General features: G+C 45.0%; 1 protein-coding gene across 12 annotated transcripts in view; it reads right to left on the bottom strand.

The window, feature by feature from the left end:
• Window positions 1–1,133: 1,133 nt before the first annotated feature.
• Window positions 1,134–16,440, bottom strand: part of LOC132393113 (protein Shroom2-like) — a 241,546-nt gene continuing 226,239 nt past the window's right edge. For all 12 annotated transcript variants that reach the window (XM_059967932.1, XM_059967930.1, XM_059967931.1 and 9 more), the window contains 4 exons: window positions 12,420–12,932; window positions 6,940–7,108; window positions 3,778–4,050; window positions 1,134–2,395 (listed from right to left, as the gene is read on the bottom strand). In XM_059967932.1, the coding sequence (XP_059823915.1) occupies window positions 2,126–2,395; window positions 3,778–4,050; window positions 6,940–7,108; window positions 12,420–12,932 (1,225 nt within the window). In that variant the 3' untranslated portion in view covers window positions 1,134–2,125. The remainder of the gene's footprint in view (window positions 2,396–3,777; window positions 4,051–6,939; window positions 7,109–12,419; window positions 12,933–16,440) is intronic.

Below are 16,440 nucleotides of genomic sequence, written 5' to 3'. Positions count from 1 at the left end.
TGACCGTGCAATACGGGGACTGGTGAGGGAGGCCACCAAGAGACTTATGACAACTCTGGAGGAGTTACAAGCTTCAATGGCTGAGATGGGAGAGACCTTGCATACAATAACTGTAGCCCAGGTGCATCACCGGACACAGTTTTATGGGAGAGTGGCATAAAGAAAGCCACTGTTGAAAAAACACTCAGGTGAAATCTAAGGTAGGGTTTGCCTGAAGGCATGTGGGAGAATCTGAAGTCAGCTGGAAGAAAGCTCTATGGTCTGATACAACCAAAATTGAGCTTTTTGGCATAAGACAAACACCGCAGATCACCAAAAACACACCATCCCTAGCGCGAAGCGCAGTGGTGGCTGCATCATGCTGCGGGGATGCTTCACTGCAGCAGATCGTGGAAGGTTAGTGAAGGTAAAGGGTCAAATGAATGCAGCAAAATGCAGGGAAATCCTGGAGGAAAACCTGATGCAGTCTACAAGAGAACTGTGGCTTGAGAGAAGATCTGTTTTCCAGCAAGCATAAAGCCAAAGCTACACAGGAGTGGCTTAAAAACAACAAAATTAATGTTCTGGAGTGCCAAGTCGGAGTCCAGACTTCAATCCCATTGGACTTGAAAAGGACTGTTCACTGACAATCCCCATGCAATCTGACAGAGCTTGAGTGGTTTTGTAAAGAAGAATGGGGAAACATTGTAGTGTCCAGATGTCCAAAGCTGATAGAGACCCATCCACACAGACTCAAGGCTGTAATTGCTGCCAAACGTGCATCTACTAAATACTGATTTGAAGGGGGTGAATATTTGCAACCAATTATTTTGTGTTTAATAATTGTACTAAATTTTGATCAATTTGTAGAAATTTGTTTTCATTTTGACACAAGAGTTTTTCTGTTGATCAGTGTCAAAAAAACTAAATCAAATCCACCGTGATTCAATATTGTAAAACAATAAAACGTGAAAACTTCCAAGGGGGATGAATACTTTTTATAGGCACTGTAACTGTGCCTCTCTCAGTTCTGTCAGGTAACCCAATTCTTCTTAGCAGAATTAAACCAGTGTACACAAATTCTAACTATTCCTGATTTTGCTTCTTCTCAAATGTGCACACCTTCAAACCAAGAACTTAAACAAAACATCTCATTAGGTAGAGACAACAAAATTCAGAACTTTAATAGTCCAACAACAGCCATCAATTATTTTGTTTTTAATATATATTAAAAACACACAGTGTCAATCCATTCAGAATACCTAGAGGACTTTACAGAAGTCCTGGCAGTATAGTTTGAGTGACTGAAAGCAAAACCTTCTCTTTAATGCCTGGGTGTAAGCAAATCTTCATCAGTATTCGCCTGATAACATAGTTGATTAGTTTTTGTTCTTTAAAAGACCAAACACACATTATAGAAATGAAAGCTGAACCACTTTGAGATCCAACACATATCCAGTTCATTCAAGAGTTGAGCTTTTTCCTTAGGTGTTAAAAGCCAATGTTTTCCTAGAGGAACCAGTACAGACAAACACATAAAAATCAATAGCCCGACCCATTTTATCTGCCCTATTCGGGCATAAGAATTTATAAACCAAGAAAAACAAAATAAAATTGATTTGTTCCGATGACTACAACCTAAAATAACATCACTGGATTCTGTAACCACCTATTTATTTAATTATGCTACAATAAATTAATTTAATGCACATTTTAAAAAAACAAAATTCAGTCATCACATCATTTTATGAATGTATAATATTTGTGTCATGGAAGTATCCTGTACTTAGAATACAGGGGGACAAAGTACCAGGTTCTTGGTTGACTGCTGTAATGAAGATGTTCTTTGCATTCTTTTTAGGTCAAAATTTGAGCAAATCTTGTGGGGAAAGGTGGAAACAGAAATGTTAAGTATTTGCAGCTAAACATGCAGAAGCTTATCAATATTACAAGTACAACAATGGGATGTTGTGGAGAATATTGAAGCTCTCCAAAACGCAGCTTTTAGTCATCTGGGCAATTACTCCCATGCTCAGCTCCCCCTAGTGGACAGATCCAGCTATACCACGCACACCGGCAGCAAAAGGGGAACATATACACGCAAAGGTAGCGCCTCAATGTCCAGTTAGAGATAACCCTTTAGATTCTACTTTGATCTGCAGTCAAAGGGTAGGCTCTCCAGCAGGCACTTCAGCTGCTCCTCGCCCAGCTTGATCTTGTCCTCCAGCTCCCTCTGCTCAATGGTAAGGGCCGACTTCATTTTGACAAAATGGTCATAGTCCTGGAGGAGCTCATCCGTCAGGTAACTGGACAGGATGTCGAAGACCAGCCGCTCCCGCCTGTCCAGGTTTTCCTTCAGCTCCTTTGCATCTTCGTGCTGCCTCGTGAGGAGCTTCTGCTTTTGAGTGAGGGTCCGCTGAGAAAGATAAGCACAAGGTAACTTATCTGTTTGAATGTGTTGCACAAGTTCAGCTGTGCCAACCTTACCATCTGGAGTCACAGAAAGATACAGCATGGAAACAAACCCCTTGCCTCATCCAAACACCAACATATTTACACTGATACCACGTCAATTTCACTTCTGTTATCCTCCCCGCATTCCGACATCTCCCCACACATTCTACCAACCAACCACAACTCACCTACCAACATCTCCCCATTCTGCCAACCAAACTAACCTACCAACATCACCCCACAAATTCTACCAACCAACCACAACTCACCTACCAACATCTCCCCACATTCTACCAACCAACCACAACTCACCTACCAACATCTCCCCACATTCTACCAACCAACCACAACTAACCTACCAACATCACCCCACAAATTCTACCAACCAACCACAACGTACCTATCAACATCTCCCCACACATTCTACCAACCAAAACTAACCATCAACACCTCCCCACAAATTCTACCAACCAACCACAGCTCACCTACCAATATCTCCTCACATGTTCTACCAACCAACCACAACTCGCCTCCTACCAAAACTCACGCTCTCGAGATAGGCGAGGACAACAGAGCACCCAGAGGAAATCCTTGCAGTTACAAAGAAGGCGTGCTAACTCCACCACAGACAACACTGGGTTTCAGGATAGAACTGGGATCACTTGCCCTGCAACATTCTGATTACCCCTCAGGCCAATTGGCTCATTGGGTTCATACCGGCCCCTAGCAGAGCGATGCCATTAATTCTATTCTCCTTTGCCTTCACCCCTACAGCCCTGAAGCCTATATTTTCTCTCTCTCTCTTTCTCACTCACACACACACACACACATATACCTACCAACTCCCCTTTTAGTTCTTCTGTCATTTACCAATTTACAGTAACTAAATCAACTGTCAGCACACCTTCAGAGTGAAACTTAATCAGTGGCAAAACAGAACGTGCAAACTCCACACTGACAGCACTGGAGGTCAGGAACGAACCCGAGTCTCAGTGAGGCAGCAGCACTACCTCACCAAGCCCACAACCACTGAAGGAAATTACGCCAACTATAGTTCATGAGAGAAGTACCCACAGCTGTAAATACTTCTTTGCATCCTTGGTCCAAACAAGACTTCCCCATCCTTTGAGGTACCAAAGCTACCAAGATTACAGTCCCATATGGACAAGTCCCTAAGCCAACATCCTTAAAACAAAGTTTGAATAAAACTTGATAAAAGTAATGTGAGCATGGCCCTGTTTAACTAACCAACGCCCAGGTCATCAGCCCATGATCACAAACACTACATCAGACTGCATAGCGTTTCCAGGACGTGCAGAGCTGCAACAATGCAAAGCCACATACCCTTTCATCTGGAGAGGCATCCTCCTCCAGGGTGTTGAGAGCATTCTCCACCCTGGCCAGCCGACCAGAAAGAGACAACAGCAGGTTGACCACCTTGTCCAGATCTCCGATGAACATTCTGAACTTGTCGAACTCGTTGGGCTTGCACACTTGCTTCACCACAGACTCCACCTCATCACCCAGGAGGTTGTTGGCCTGGATGTCGTCCTGCAGACTCTCCCGGGCCTCTCGCAGCACTTGCAGCTTCTTGCTTATACTGTCGATCAGTTCTTGCTGCAGAAACCAAACAAGATTGTTAGTGGAGGCACGAGATTCCGCAGATGCTGGAAATCTCGAGCAACACACACACAAACACACACACAATGCTGGAGGAACACAGCAAGTCAGGCAGCATCTCTGGAGGAGAATAAACAGCGGGCATTTCAGACAGAGATCCTTCATCAGGACTGGAAAGGAAAAGGGCAAGGGCCAGAATAAGGTGGTGGAGGAGGGGAATGCCCTCAAGTTGGCAGGTAATAAGTGAGACCAGATGAGGGGGACAGTCGGTGTGTGGGTGAAAGGGGGATGGAGTAACAGGCTGGGAGGAGATAGGTGGAAGAGGTAAAGGGTTCATGAAGGAGGAATCTAATGGGAGACAACGGTGGACCATAAAAGTAAGGGAAGGAGGGAGAATCAGAGGGAGGCAATGGGCAGGTGAGGAGAAGAGTAAGAGGCTAATTAGAATGGAAAATGGAAAAAAAGAGTTGGGTGGGGGGGAGAAATTACCAGAAGTTAGAGAAATCAATGTTCATACCAGCAGGCTGGAGACGATATTAGTTGGAAAATGAGGGGCTGCTCTCCAAACCTGCATTTGGCTTCATTGTAGCTGTAGAGGTGGTCATGGGAACGAAAAGTCAAATTGAAATGAGTAACCACGAGATCCTGCCTTTCACAATGGAAATAAAGAGGATGCTCAACAAAGCTGGTGAGGGAAATGTGGCTGATGTGACATACAAAGACTTGATAAACTGCTGCATAAGAGTCGTGTCATTAAGATTAAACGTTGTGGAATATAGAGGAAAATTGGTTATAAAAACAGTAAAGAGTAAAACAATTTTTGTTTGATGGGAGAGACACGAACAATGGACTGATTCTTAATATATTTATAATTTTAACTTGGACACATAGGGCAGCATTTGGAAATGTATGTGACACCAACAATATGAACTGTAAAGAGCAAAGTAATATTTAGGGAAATATAGGCTGGCTGATATATTGGGCTAGTATGTGGCAGCTGGAACTTGATGTGAGATATGTTGCCTATCTGTGGGAAGACCGAGGAGAAGCATTGTAAACCAGAGGCTTCAATTCAAAGGAAGACAAGAAGGTTTGAAGGGTGTACATCTGCACAGTTGGTTATAAGTGACAGGATGCAGGTATGAAAACAGAAGCACAGTGTACAAGGGCTAGGATGCCAACATGTACCTTTATAAAATACTAGTTTGACCACAACTGGAGTATCTGGGCCACAGCTGGGGAATGAAGCTTTAGAGAGGATACAAAAGAGATTTATTAAAATGCATCAGGGGTGAAGACCATAAGGCATTGGAGCAGAATTAGCCCCATCGAATCTGCTCCGCCATTTCATCATGGCTGATCCATTTTCCTCTCAGCCCCAGTCTCCTGCCTTCTCCCCGTATCCCTTCATTTGCTGACTAATCAAGAATCTATCAACCTCTGTCTCAAATATACCCAATGCCTTGCCTCCACAGATTCACCACTCCCTGGCTACAGAAATTCCTCCTCATCTCCATTCTAAAATGATGTCCCTCTATTCTGAGGCTGTCCCCTCTGGCCCAAGACTCTCACGCCATTGGAAATATCCTCTCCATGTCCACTCTATCAAGGCCTTTCAACATTCGATAGCTTTCAATGAGATCACCACTCATTCTTTCGAGTTCCAGCGAGTACAGGCCCAGAGCCAACAAACACTCCTTTCAATCCCGGATCATTTTCATGAACCTCCTATGAAGTCATACATCTTACGGTAACTAGATGTGAGGGAATTTGATGGAGGTATTTACAAGCATGAAGGGTATAGACAGAGAATAATTGTTCCCATTTGTGCTGGGAGTCAAAATGAGTTGAAAATAATGTCAAAAGAACTGAAGGTGTCAAGGACAATCCTTTCCACAGTGAACAGTGACAGTCTGGAATGTGCTTCTTCAGATGTAGTGTTGGAAAGGAGCTAGATGGGAAAGGAAATAATTTACAGGGTGACTGTGCGTCATGTGGGGGAGTGGATGGCAGGGCTCTTGCCTACAGTAATTACCAACAACGGCTTCTGAGCTGTTTTGTGATAAGTGGGATGGCAGCAGGAAAAGAACTCGCAGGTCTCTCCATTTCAAACCACGGTGCATGTGGCTGGTTTCCTCATGAGAAGAACATAAAAGCATAAGAAACAGAAACAGCCATTCGCTCCCTCAAGCCTGCTCCACCATTCAGTAAGATCACAGGTGATCTCAATCTCCAGAATTCTCTTGTAGAGTTCAATGGGATCACCGCTCATTCATCCAAATCTAAGTCCCAGTCGTCAATATACTTAGCCTTCTTTACACTCCCCCAACGAGTATATCCTTCCTAAGATATGGTTTCATCAGTAAGGTGCCTTCAACCTACACACAAGGTCCCCTTGTAATGAAGGCCAACACAGACCATGTTATAGGAGCCAAATTAGTCCACTTTGTCTGCATCACCATTCAATCATGAATTTTTTTTTCGACCCTTATTCTCCCACCTTCTCCCTGTAACATAAAAAACAGACTCTTCAGCCCCATTGAGCTTACATCAACCATCAATCATCCACTTACATTAATTCTACATAAAGCTATTTATTCTCTCCAGTCTTGTCCGCTCCCCTAGACACTGATCTAGGCCACTCATCTAGACCCTGGGAACAATTCCAGGTGGCTATTTACCTGAATAGCTATCTGCGTGCTTTGGGATGTGAGCACCTGGAGGAAGCCCACACAGTTACATGGGAGACCTTCACGTGGACAGCAGCAAAGGTCAGGATTGAACCTGCGTCTCACCACTGCAGCACTACTGTGCCACTGGGCCGTAGGAACGAGGGTGCGGAGCTCGTGACCGGATGAGTCCCTCAGGTTACCCAGAGGGGATTACCTTCTTTTCTGTCAGGTCAGCACTCAGCTCATCTTCAGAATCCTCCTCTTCCTCCATCTGCTGCTGCATGTCCTTCAGCTTATTCAGCAGCTCAGCCTTTGGGGCAGACGTGCTGTAGTACGTCGAGCTCGTGGTCAGGGACGCTCCGATCGGCATGCTCTCTTCTTCCCTGGTGAAACATGTGGCAGAATTAGCACTTAAAATACAGAGCAGTACAGCGCTGCAACAGGCATGTCAGAACACCATGCCCCCATCAAACAAGATAGCAAATTAGATTAAATCTCTTCTTATAGCGATATAAATCCTTGGTCAAGCTATATAGGACCCTGATCAGGCCCCACTTGGAGTACAGTGTTCAGTTCTGGTCACCTCACTACAGGAATTATATGGAAACCATAGAAAGGGTGCAGAGGAGATTTACAAAGATGTTGCCTGGATTGGGGAGCATGCCTTATAAGAATAGGTTGAGTGAACTCGGCCTTTTCTCCTTGGAGTGACGGAGGATGAGAGGTGACCTGATAGAGGTGTATAAGATGATGAGAGGCATTGATCGTATGGATAGTCAGAGGCTTTTTCCCAGGGCGGAAATGGCTAACACAAGGGGGTATAGTTTTAAGGTGCTTGGAAATAGGTACTGAGGGGATGTCAGGGGTAAGTTTTTCCACAGAATGCAGTGGGTGCATGGAATGCACTGCTGGCGGTGGTGGTGGAAGTGGATACAATAGGATCTTTTAAGAGCCTCTTAGATAGATACATGGAGCTTAGAAAAATAGAGGGCTATGTGCAAGGGAAATTCTAGGCAGTTTCTAGAGTAGGTTGCACGTTCGGCACGACATTGTGGACAGAAGGGCCTGTAATGTGCTGTAGACTTCCATGCTCATGATCCATAACCTCCATTCTCTGCAACTATCAACCACAAACCCCAACCTGGTCCAGTCACCTACCACTACTTGTGTAAAAAAAATTGGCCCATACATCCCAATTAAGTTTCCCCCCTCTCACCCTAAATGTATGTCCTCTAGAATTTGACATTTTGATCCTGGGATAAAGTTCTGATTATCTACCCGCTTGTAAATCAGATCTCCTCCTCAGCTTCCAACACTGCAGAGAAAACAACCAACCTCTCCTTAAAGCTCACATTCTTCTAATCCAAACAGCGTCTTGGTAAATCTCTTTTGTACCCTTTCAAAAGCATTCACTTCCTAGGGCAACCACTACCCTAATCAATCATTTTAATTGCCAGCTCAGCAATGCGTAATCAATGTGTCCCTGGCTCAAAAGCAGCAATCAGCTAAAATGAAATGCAGCCCCTCCATCATAAGTACCTGGCCAATGACCAAAGGTTTTGTAAGCTCAGGAGAGCCAGCACTCATTAATTTGTAACTTTGGACAATGTCCATTCAGGTAGAGTTTGAGACCGGCCCAAGCCTTCTGTCCAGGGATGGAGAACTGCCAAAGCTCTTGTTTGGGGCATTGGCTCTAAGCAGGGTGAAGGGGTGGAATATTGGGGTAGGCTCCACTCGGATCTATCCGAACGACAAAGCAAATGCCTCCAGTAAGACCATCTTTAAACTCAATGAAAGCGCATGAAAATTTTCTCTGTGGGCTAATAAACTGGATGAGACCCCTCATTTTTACAAAAGGAATAAATATATCACACTTTGTTCCCGGAACTACTGGAGGAGTCCCTTGCTTACAGAGACTTGGGGCATTTTACACAAGGCTCACTGACCCTTTACTCAATACCTTGGGCTAAAGGGTGCAGCACCCTTTCAGACCTGCACCAGCATGTTCACAATTCCGAAGCTGGGCTTCAAACCAGGACACGAGTTAGATGCCAGTTGACACAGACTCAACTTCCCTAAGGAAATACAAGACCCTGAATACACACTCAAGAACCACGTGCCTTGAATGTTTATTTGGTTAATTAATCTTTAAGCATCCTTCAATACCCACACCCAACAGGAACCAAGCCTCACTTGAAACTGCTGGATTACTCTTAGGATGACAGCTGATCGTAATGTAACCTCGTTCCTGCCTAAATGGTAACACCACACCATGTATCCATGTCATTCCACCTTAAAAATACCCAGACAGCTACTCTTTGAGAAGGGAAATTCGTGACCCTGAAACAAAGAAAAATGTATCACATCTCTCATTTTTTTAAAAAGCAAATTAAACAATGACCCTAGGTCCAGTCAGGACTGCAGGAAAACAGAGGGAGTATTAAATTAGAGCTGGAAGTGGGGGGGAGTGCACATTTCTGTCCTGTTTGGATTTGGCTGGCTGCCATGATCAACTCTGGCTACTTTTGATGCTTCTCCAGGAAGGGTTGGGGATGGTGGTGCTTCTTCAAAGATGAAGTAATTCATTGTTTTCAGTGATGAGAACGATACCAGCCTGTGGAAGATGCCGTGGGTCTCCTTCCAGCCACACTGTGTCACGACTTTTCTTGATGACTCGTTTATATTGATGCCCTCTAGTTACGTTTTATTTTCTCAAATGGAAACGTCCCCGTTCTATCCACTCTAACAAAACCCTCCATCATTTTAAAGGTCATTATTAGGTCGTCCTTATGCTTTCCTTTCTCAAGCGAGAAGGACCCAGTCTAGTCACCTGTTCCTGATGTTCATACTTTTGTATTTGTGGATCATCCTTGTACACGGTATCGTCTCTACACACTCATCAGGGTCTCCAAATCTCTTTGATGAAACGATGTATGCTTTACTCTGAATGTGATCCCATCAGGATTCTGCACAGGATAACTCCTACTTTCCACATGTCCCTCTGAGTAATGCCTAATGTTAGTTGGCAGTTTTGAAGCTTTGCTAACCATAAAGCAACTTGAAGTGATCTGTATGTTTTCACATCACCTGGACTGATACCTTCCAAGTAATAAACTGTCCAAGTTAGTCAAGTGAACTGCTTTGCCCTGGATAGTAATGGAGTGAAAGAGGCACACAGTACAGAATCAGGCCATTCGGCCCATCTTGTCCATGTCAGCCACAAGATCTTTCTACAGTATATTAATTCCATTTACAAGCACTTCAAAGTTCAAAAGTTCAAAGTACATTTATTATCTAAGTATGTGTACATTATACAACCTTGAAATTCCTCTCCTTACAGGCAGCCACAAACAAAGACATCCAAAAGAACCTATTTTAAAAAAACATCAAACACCCACTGGGTAGAGAGAAAAACAAATTGTGCGAACAATAAGTGTAAGCAAATAGGATTCAGAACAAAAGTGAGTCCTTAAGCACGAAGCCCAGAGCAGCCGGAGCAGGCCGGAGCCTCAGTGTAGAGCTGAATAAACGTTGCAGACCCCTCAGACACAGAGCCTGGAGCAGGCCGGAGCCTCAGTGTACAGCTGAATAAACGTTGCAGAGCCCTCACTCACAGAGCCTGGAGCAGGCCGGAGCCTTAGTGTAGAGCTGAACAAACGTTGCAGAGCCCTCAGACACAGAGCCTGGAGCAGGCCGGAGCCTCAGTGTCAGTTCGGTGCGGAGCCATAACCTACTGTGCTTTGTTGATTCAAATGCTTGTCCAGATGCCTCTTATACATTATGAGAGAACCTGCCTCTACCGACTTCTCAGGCAGTTCAAACGTTGTCCAGTGAAAGGCCTTCCCAGTGCTCAGCACCTTGAGAGCTGTTGGTGGAGAGCATTCCAGCACGCTCCTGATTTGTTGTTTGATGATGGCTTTATACAGTAAACTTTCGGCTTCGAGATCCAAGCCATAACCCCTACTTACATTTCCATGTGTCCTCAGTGATGTATTCACTGACTCAGAACCCAGCAAAATGTGGTCATTCCCACCTCCATTTGTCCACACCTTTGGAAAGGGTGGCCAGCTCATATGCTTGCTAAATTCCGAGGAAACCTTGAAGTAAAGGTTAGGAGAAGCCACAATGTGCTTGTAACCTCTTGGATATAACTTCACAAGAGTTACCCCCGTTGACTTTTTTGTATTCAATTAATAATCCTTAAAATAATAACCCTAGAAAACTTTAACTTGGGGCGATTTCTTGTCAATTTAAAAAGGGCAAATGGGTTTTATGCAGATGAACAAATTGGTCAGATTAGACATGGTTGACCAAAATTCTGTTTCTGTGCTCTTTTACCCTATGACTTTAGATATTTAGAAGCAAAAAAACCATAAAAGCTGCTGTTTGTAGCACACCAATGGAGATGGTGAAACATATGAATTGTCGAGTGTTATATTGAGGGAGGGAGTGAGTGAGGGCGAGGTCAGCTGAATTATGTAATAGACATTGAACACTGTCCTTTAGGTGAGCAGGGACCTCACTTTAGGATGACAAATTCTCAACCACCATCTTACCCTGGATGGCATTGCCCAAGCAATCATCTGAGAATTTATAACCTTGACATTGGAGCTTGGAGTGCCTGCATTTCCATCACTCGGTCTGTACTCGTTGCTGCTCTGGTAAACCAGCCAACAGAATCAAAGACCCCACCCACCCCATAAAGTCCCCCTTCTCCCTCCTTCCTTTGGGTAGAAGGTACAAAGGTCTGAAAGCACTTACTGCCAGGCTCAACAGGGGTTCCCAACCTGGAGTCCATGGACCCTTTGCTTAGTGGTATTGGTCCATGACATAAAAAAAGGTTGGGAACCCCTGGTCTAGAGTAATTCCATCATTTCCATTTCCCTCTCTTGATTTTCATTAACCCTGCAACTTACTTTCTTCTCATGTATACATCAACCCCTCTTAAGATTCTTTTTGCCAGATACCTTAAGGGGCAACTTAAGCTAGCCAGCTAACCAATCCCGAGGTCCTTAGGTTTTGGGGGGGAAACCAGAGCACTTGTGGAGAAATGCAAAACTGAAGCCGGAGAGAGAAGGTGTAATCAGATCAGTGTAGTGGTGAGGTAGCAGCACCAACTAGATGGTCACTCTCTTGTTACATAACCCCACAGCACAGTCACAGAGCAACACACACCAAGCACCAGGGGAGCTGAGCAGGTCAGGCAGCACCGATGACGGAAATGAACAGTCGGCGTTACGGGCTGAGATCCTTCTTCAGGTCTGAGAAGGGAGAAGATGCCAGAATAAAAATGGGGGTGGTGGAAGGAGGCTAGCTGGAAGTTGATAAGAGAAGCCAGATGGGAGGGAAGGGTCAAGGGCTGGAGAAAAAAGAACCTGATAGGAGAGGAGATTGTAATTAAATATTGTAATTGTACCCACCTCCACAAATGTCATGGCTTCAGCGCAGTTAGGACAGGCAATAAATACCAGCCTTGCCAACAGTAAATGGCAAAGGACTACAAATGTTAAATGAATAAGTCTAATTAATGCTGCGAGGCCAAGTGGGATTAAAACAAAGGTTTCTCTTTGACAGATGCAAACAATTGGCCAAATAGCATCCTGTTATTCAGTACATTTTTCAGTGACCTAAAGAACTGCTACAGATACCTCCAGCAGTCGTTTCCTGCTGTTTACTATGAATTGTCGCACTTACCTCTCCTCTGTGGCCTTGGGCGAGTGCAATCGAGGAAGCAGTTTCCTGCGTTGCTGGGCTTCTTCCAACAAGTTCTCATCTTTGGGAAATATCCCTTCCATCAGATCCATGGTGGTCTTCATTTTAGAGTTAAGGTGCAAAATGTCGGCCAGGGATCGGTCTTTGACGATGATCTCCCTCACCAGCTCCTCCGACTTGATGTCCTCCTCGCTCTTCTCCTTTGCTTTGGGGCAGTCATGAGCAGGAGAGGCTCCCTCACTGACCCTCGAGTCCCCTATCTTCTGATTCACCTCGGCCAGCCACTCCTGCTCCTGCCGGGAATAGGCAGCAAAGACGGAGTAAGGATGTTCGTGGTTTCCGATGGACTTGGGCTGCTCGTTGCTAGGGAAGTCGATAAGGTCTACGTTATTCAGGAGGTTGTGCCGGTTCTCCTTCTCCGTCTGGCTTTCCGACCGCACAATCTTTATGGGCACCTTCTTGACGGTTGTGTTGTTCTCCATCACCTTTTTGATCCTATCAAGGAGAAAAAGGTAAGTAGCACTCAGCAGAAAAGAAGTACGAGACAGAGGAAAGATTGAGCTAGAAAAATACATCCAACTGACTCACTCCACAGCAAACCACACAAACATTTCTCAACCTGCACATTCCAACAAGGCAGCTGTGATCCCAAACACTTGAAAATCTCCAGACGCTAGAAACCCAAGCATCACTGACAAAATGCTGGAGGAACTCAACAGGCCAGGCAACATCTATTGACATGAGTACTCTTTTGCACAGATGCTGCCTGGCCTGCTGAGTTCCTCTAGCATTTTGTGTGTGTAGCTGTGACCCCTAATTCGTTTCTGACATTAGCTGCTAAACCCCAACCATTAAACACTATGATTAAACATTGAGGGAAGATGAAGATGAAATCCTTATCTTTTTGAGGGAAGATGAGGATGAAAACCTTATCGATTTGAGGGAAGATGAAGATGAAAACCTTATCTGTTTGAGTGAAGATGAGGAAGAAAACCTTGGTGGTGAGTAGAGACACTGGGATAAGAGGAAACGTGCAAAATTCATGAATGATAATAAGAATCGAGCTTACAGGAAGGTCACTGAATTAGAAGGAAGTATGACCTCACCCACCACCAGACTGACACCACACTTAGAAATTGTGCCCAGCATGGATACCCCCAGTCACCCTCTCTTCTCCCCTCCTTCCAGCAGGCAGAAGAACACATATCACCAAGTTCAATGACGGCCTCTACCCTGCTGCTACAAGACTATTGAATGGATCTTTTGTACGTCAACGAAAATGGTTAGCGTAATGCTTTAAAGAACCAGAGACCTGGGTTCAATTCCCGCCTCTGCCTGTAAGGAGCATGTACATTCTCCCTGTGACCATGTTTGTTCCCAGCCACAGTCCGAAGACATACCGGTTGGTAGGTTAATTGGTCATTGCAAACTGGCCTGTGATTCGGCTGGGATTGAATTGGGGGTAGCTGGACGATTAGACTCGAAGGGCCAGCAAGGCCTGTTCCACGCTGTGTCTCAACTAATAAATTAATTAAATAACTTTTATTATCACAGACCTATATGACGTGAAATTTGTTGTTTTGCAACAGCACTAAACTGTAAAATCACAAAATTACCATGAAGTACCAGAATAAAATAAATAGTGCAAATAAAAGGACCAATGTTAAAAATCTCTAAATCTACCTTATCATGGCCCCTGTACTGAATTTCTACCTTCACTGCATTCTCTCTGCAACTGTAACATCACCTTGTGTATTGCTCTGGTTATTCCCTCGGTGTACTGATGCTTTGAAATGATCGGTATGGACAGTACATGGAAACAAAGGTTTTACTGTATCTCTATACATGACAATTATAAATCAATTACCTCAGCATTCAGGCCTCTAAAACTCTTGATTTAACAGAATCACTACTGTTACGATTGAAGAGCTTGTTCTTTCTGAGGTAGGCACTTTGAAGTTTGAAGTGCAAAATCACCTCCAGCCTCTGAAGCAAGTCAGGAACATTCAGAGATGTATGGGACAGCACTAGAAGCCATTCAGCCCAGGCATTTCATGTTATAGACTCAACCAAACTGTCTCACTGTCCTCTTCTCAGGCCCTCTTCCACCTACATATCTATCTTGGGTATTTGTCCAAAGCCCTTTGATGTTAATTTTCAAGCGCTTTCATCACCTTTTCAGGAAGTATATTCTAGAACAGGCCAACTCAACATCATCGCACACTTTACCCCTTCTGACCTCTATGTTTATTTATTACTGATCTACAGTGTGCAACAGACCCTTCGATCAACCCCCGACTTAACCCTAGACAAATCATGGGACAGTTTACAATGAGAGGAAACTGGAGCACCCGGAGGAAACCCACACGGTCACAAGGAGAACGTATAAACTGCTTACAGGCAGCGGCGGGAATTGAACCCAGGTCGCCTGGACAGTGAACATTGTGCTAATCATTACGCTACTTCGCCCCCTAATTATCGGGCCTGAAAAACCATTGAACAGAGCTGCTCAGAATCATGGGGCCAGAGAGCACAGAAACAGACCTTTTGGCCCACCGAATTCTCACATACCCATCAACTCCACCGCTCACCTACACACGAGGGACAAGTTAGAGTGGCCAATTACCCAACTAATTTGTGCACACTTAGCAAATTGGAGCATCAGGACCAAAATGCAATCAGTCACAGGGAGGAGGTACAAACTCTCCACATCAACAACACCGGCAGCCGGGATTGAACACACAAAATGCTGGAGGAACTCAGCAGGCCAGGCGGTATCCGTGGAAAAGAGTAGAGTGGATGTTTCAGGCCGAGTCGCTTCAGCAGGACTGGAGGGGAAAAGATGAGTCAAAATAAGAAGGTGGGGAAGGGGAGGGAGAAACACATGGTGAGAGGTGAAATTGGGAGGGGGAAGGAGTGAAGTAAAGAGCTGGGGAGTTGATACAGGACTGCAGAATGAGGGTATCTAATAGGAGCGGGTAGAGGCCATGGAAGAAAGAAAAGGGGGGAGGAGCACCAGAGGGAGGCGATGAGCAGGCAAGGAGATAAGGTGAGAGAGGGAAAAGGGGATGAGGGAGGTTAGAGAAGTCAATGTTCATGCCATCAGGTTGGAGGCTACCCAGACGGAATATAAGGTGTTGTTCCTCCAGCCTGAGTGTGGCCTCATCGTGACAGTAGAGGAGGCCATGGTCTGACATGTTGTAACGGGAATGGGGAGCAGAATTAAAATGGGTGGCCACTGGAAGATCCAACTTTTCTGGCGGATGGAGATGAGTGGGGAGAGACGTATGGACAAGGCAGTCGTGTGGGGAGTGACCCCTGCGGAAAGAAAGAAGTGGGCGGCGGGAAGACATGCGTGGCTTGAACATGGCCAGGATTGAACTTGGCTCTCTGGATCTGTGAGGCATCAACCCTACCTGCTGTACAACGGTAGCATCCATTTCTGTATGCGGAACAAACCTTTTACATTTCTAAACACCTCCATCAATTCTTGTCTAGACCCTCTAAACCCAACTTGTAGTGTAAAAGAGCAACATTTCCTAAGGTATTTCTCAAGATCATTAACAAACTAAAAGGGGCAAAGACCTACAGCATCCAGAGCGTCTTCGAGGAGGAATGCCTCAAAAAAGTGGTATCCGTTATTAAGGAACCTCACCTCCCAGGACATGCCCTCTTCTCATTGCACTGGAAGGAGGTACAGAAACCTGAAAACACACCCTCAACAAATCAGGAACAGCTGCATTCTCCACCCCCACTCCCCACCAGCAGATTTCCGAATGGACGTTGAATGGAGATAGATAAGTCACCTGGGCCAGATGGTTTCCACCCCAGGGTTCTGAGAGAGGTGGATGAAGAGCGGTGGAGGCATTCGTAATGATCTGGCATGGTTCTGGAGAAATGGAAAGTTTCAAATGCCAGTCCACTCCACCCTCAAGAGGGAGAGAGGCAGAAGAAGGTAAATTTTAGGCCAGTTAGAGCGAACTCAGTGGTTGTTAAGGATGTG

Source organism: Hypanus sabinus, chromosome 4 (genome assembly GCF_030144855.1).
Source record: "Hypanus sabinus isolate sHypSab1 chromosome 4, sHypSab1.hap1, whole genome shotgun sequence".
Classification (NCBI taxonomy): Eukaryota; Metazoa; Chordata; class Chondrichthyes; order Myliobatiformes; family Dasyatidae; genus Hypanus; species Hypanus sabinus.
Note: the sequence above shows the minus strand (reverse complement) of the source record. Positions and strands in the feature narration are given on the sequence as shown.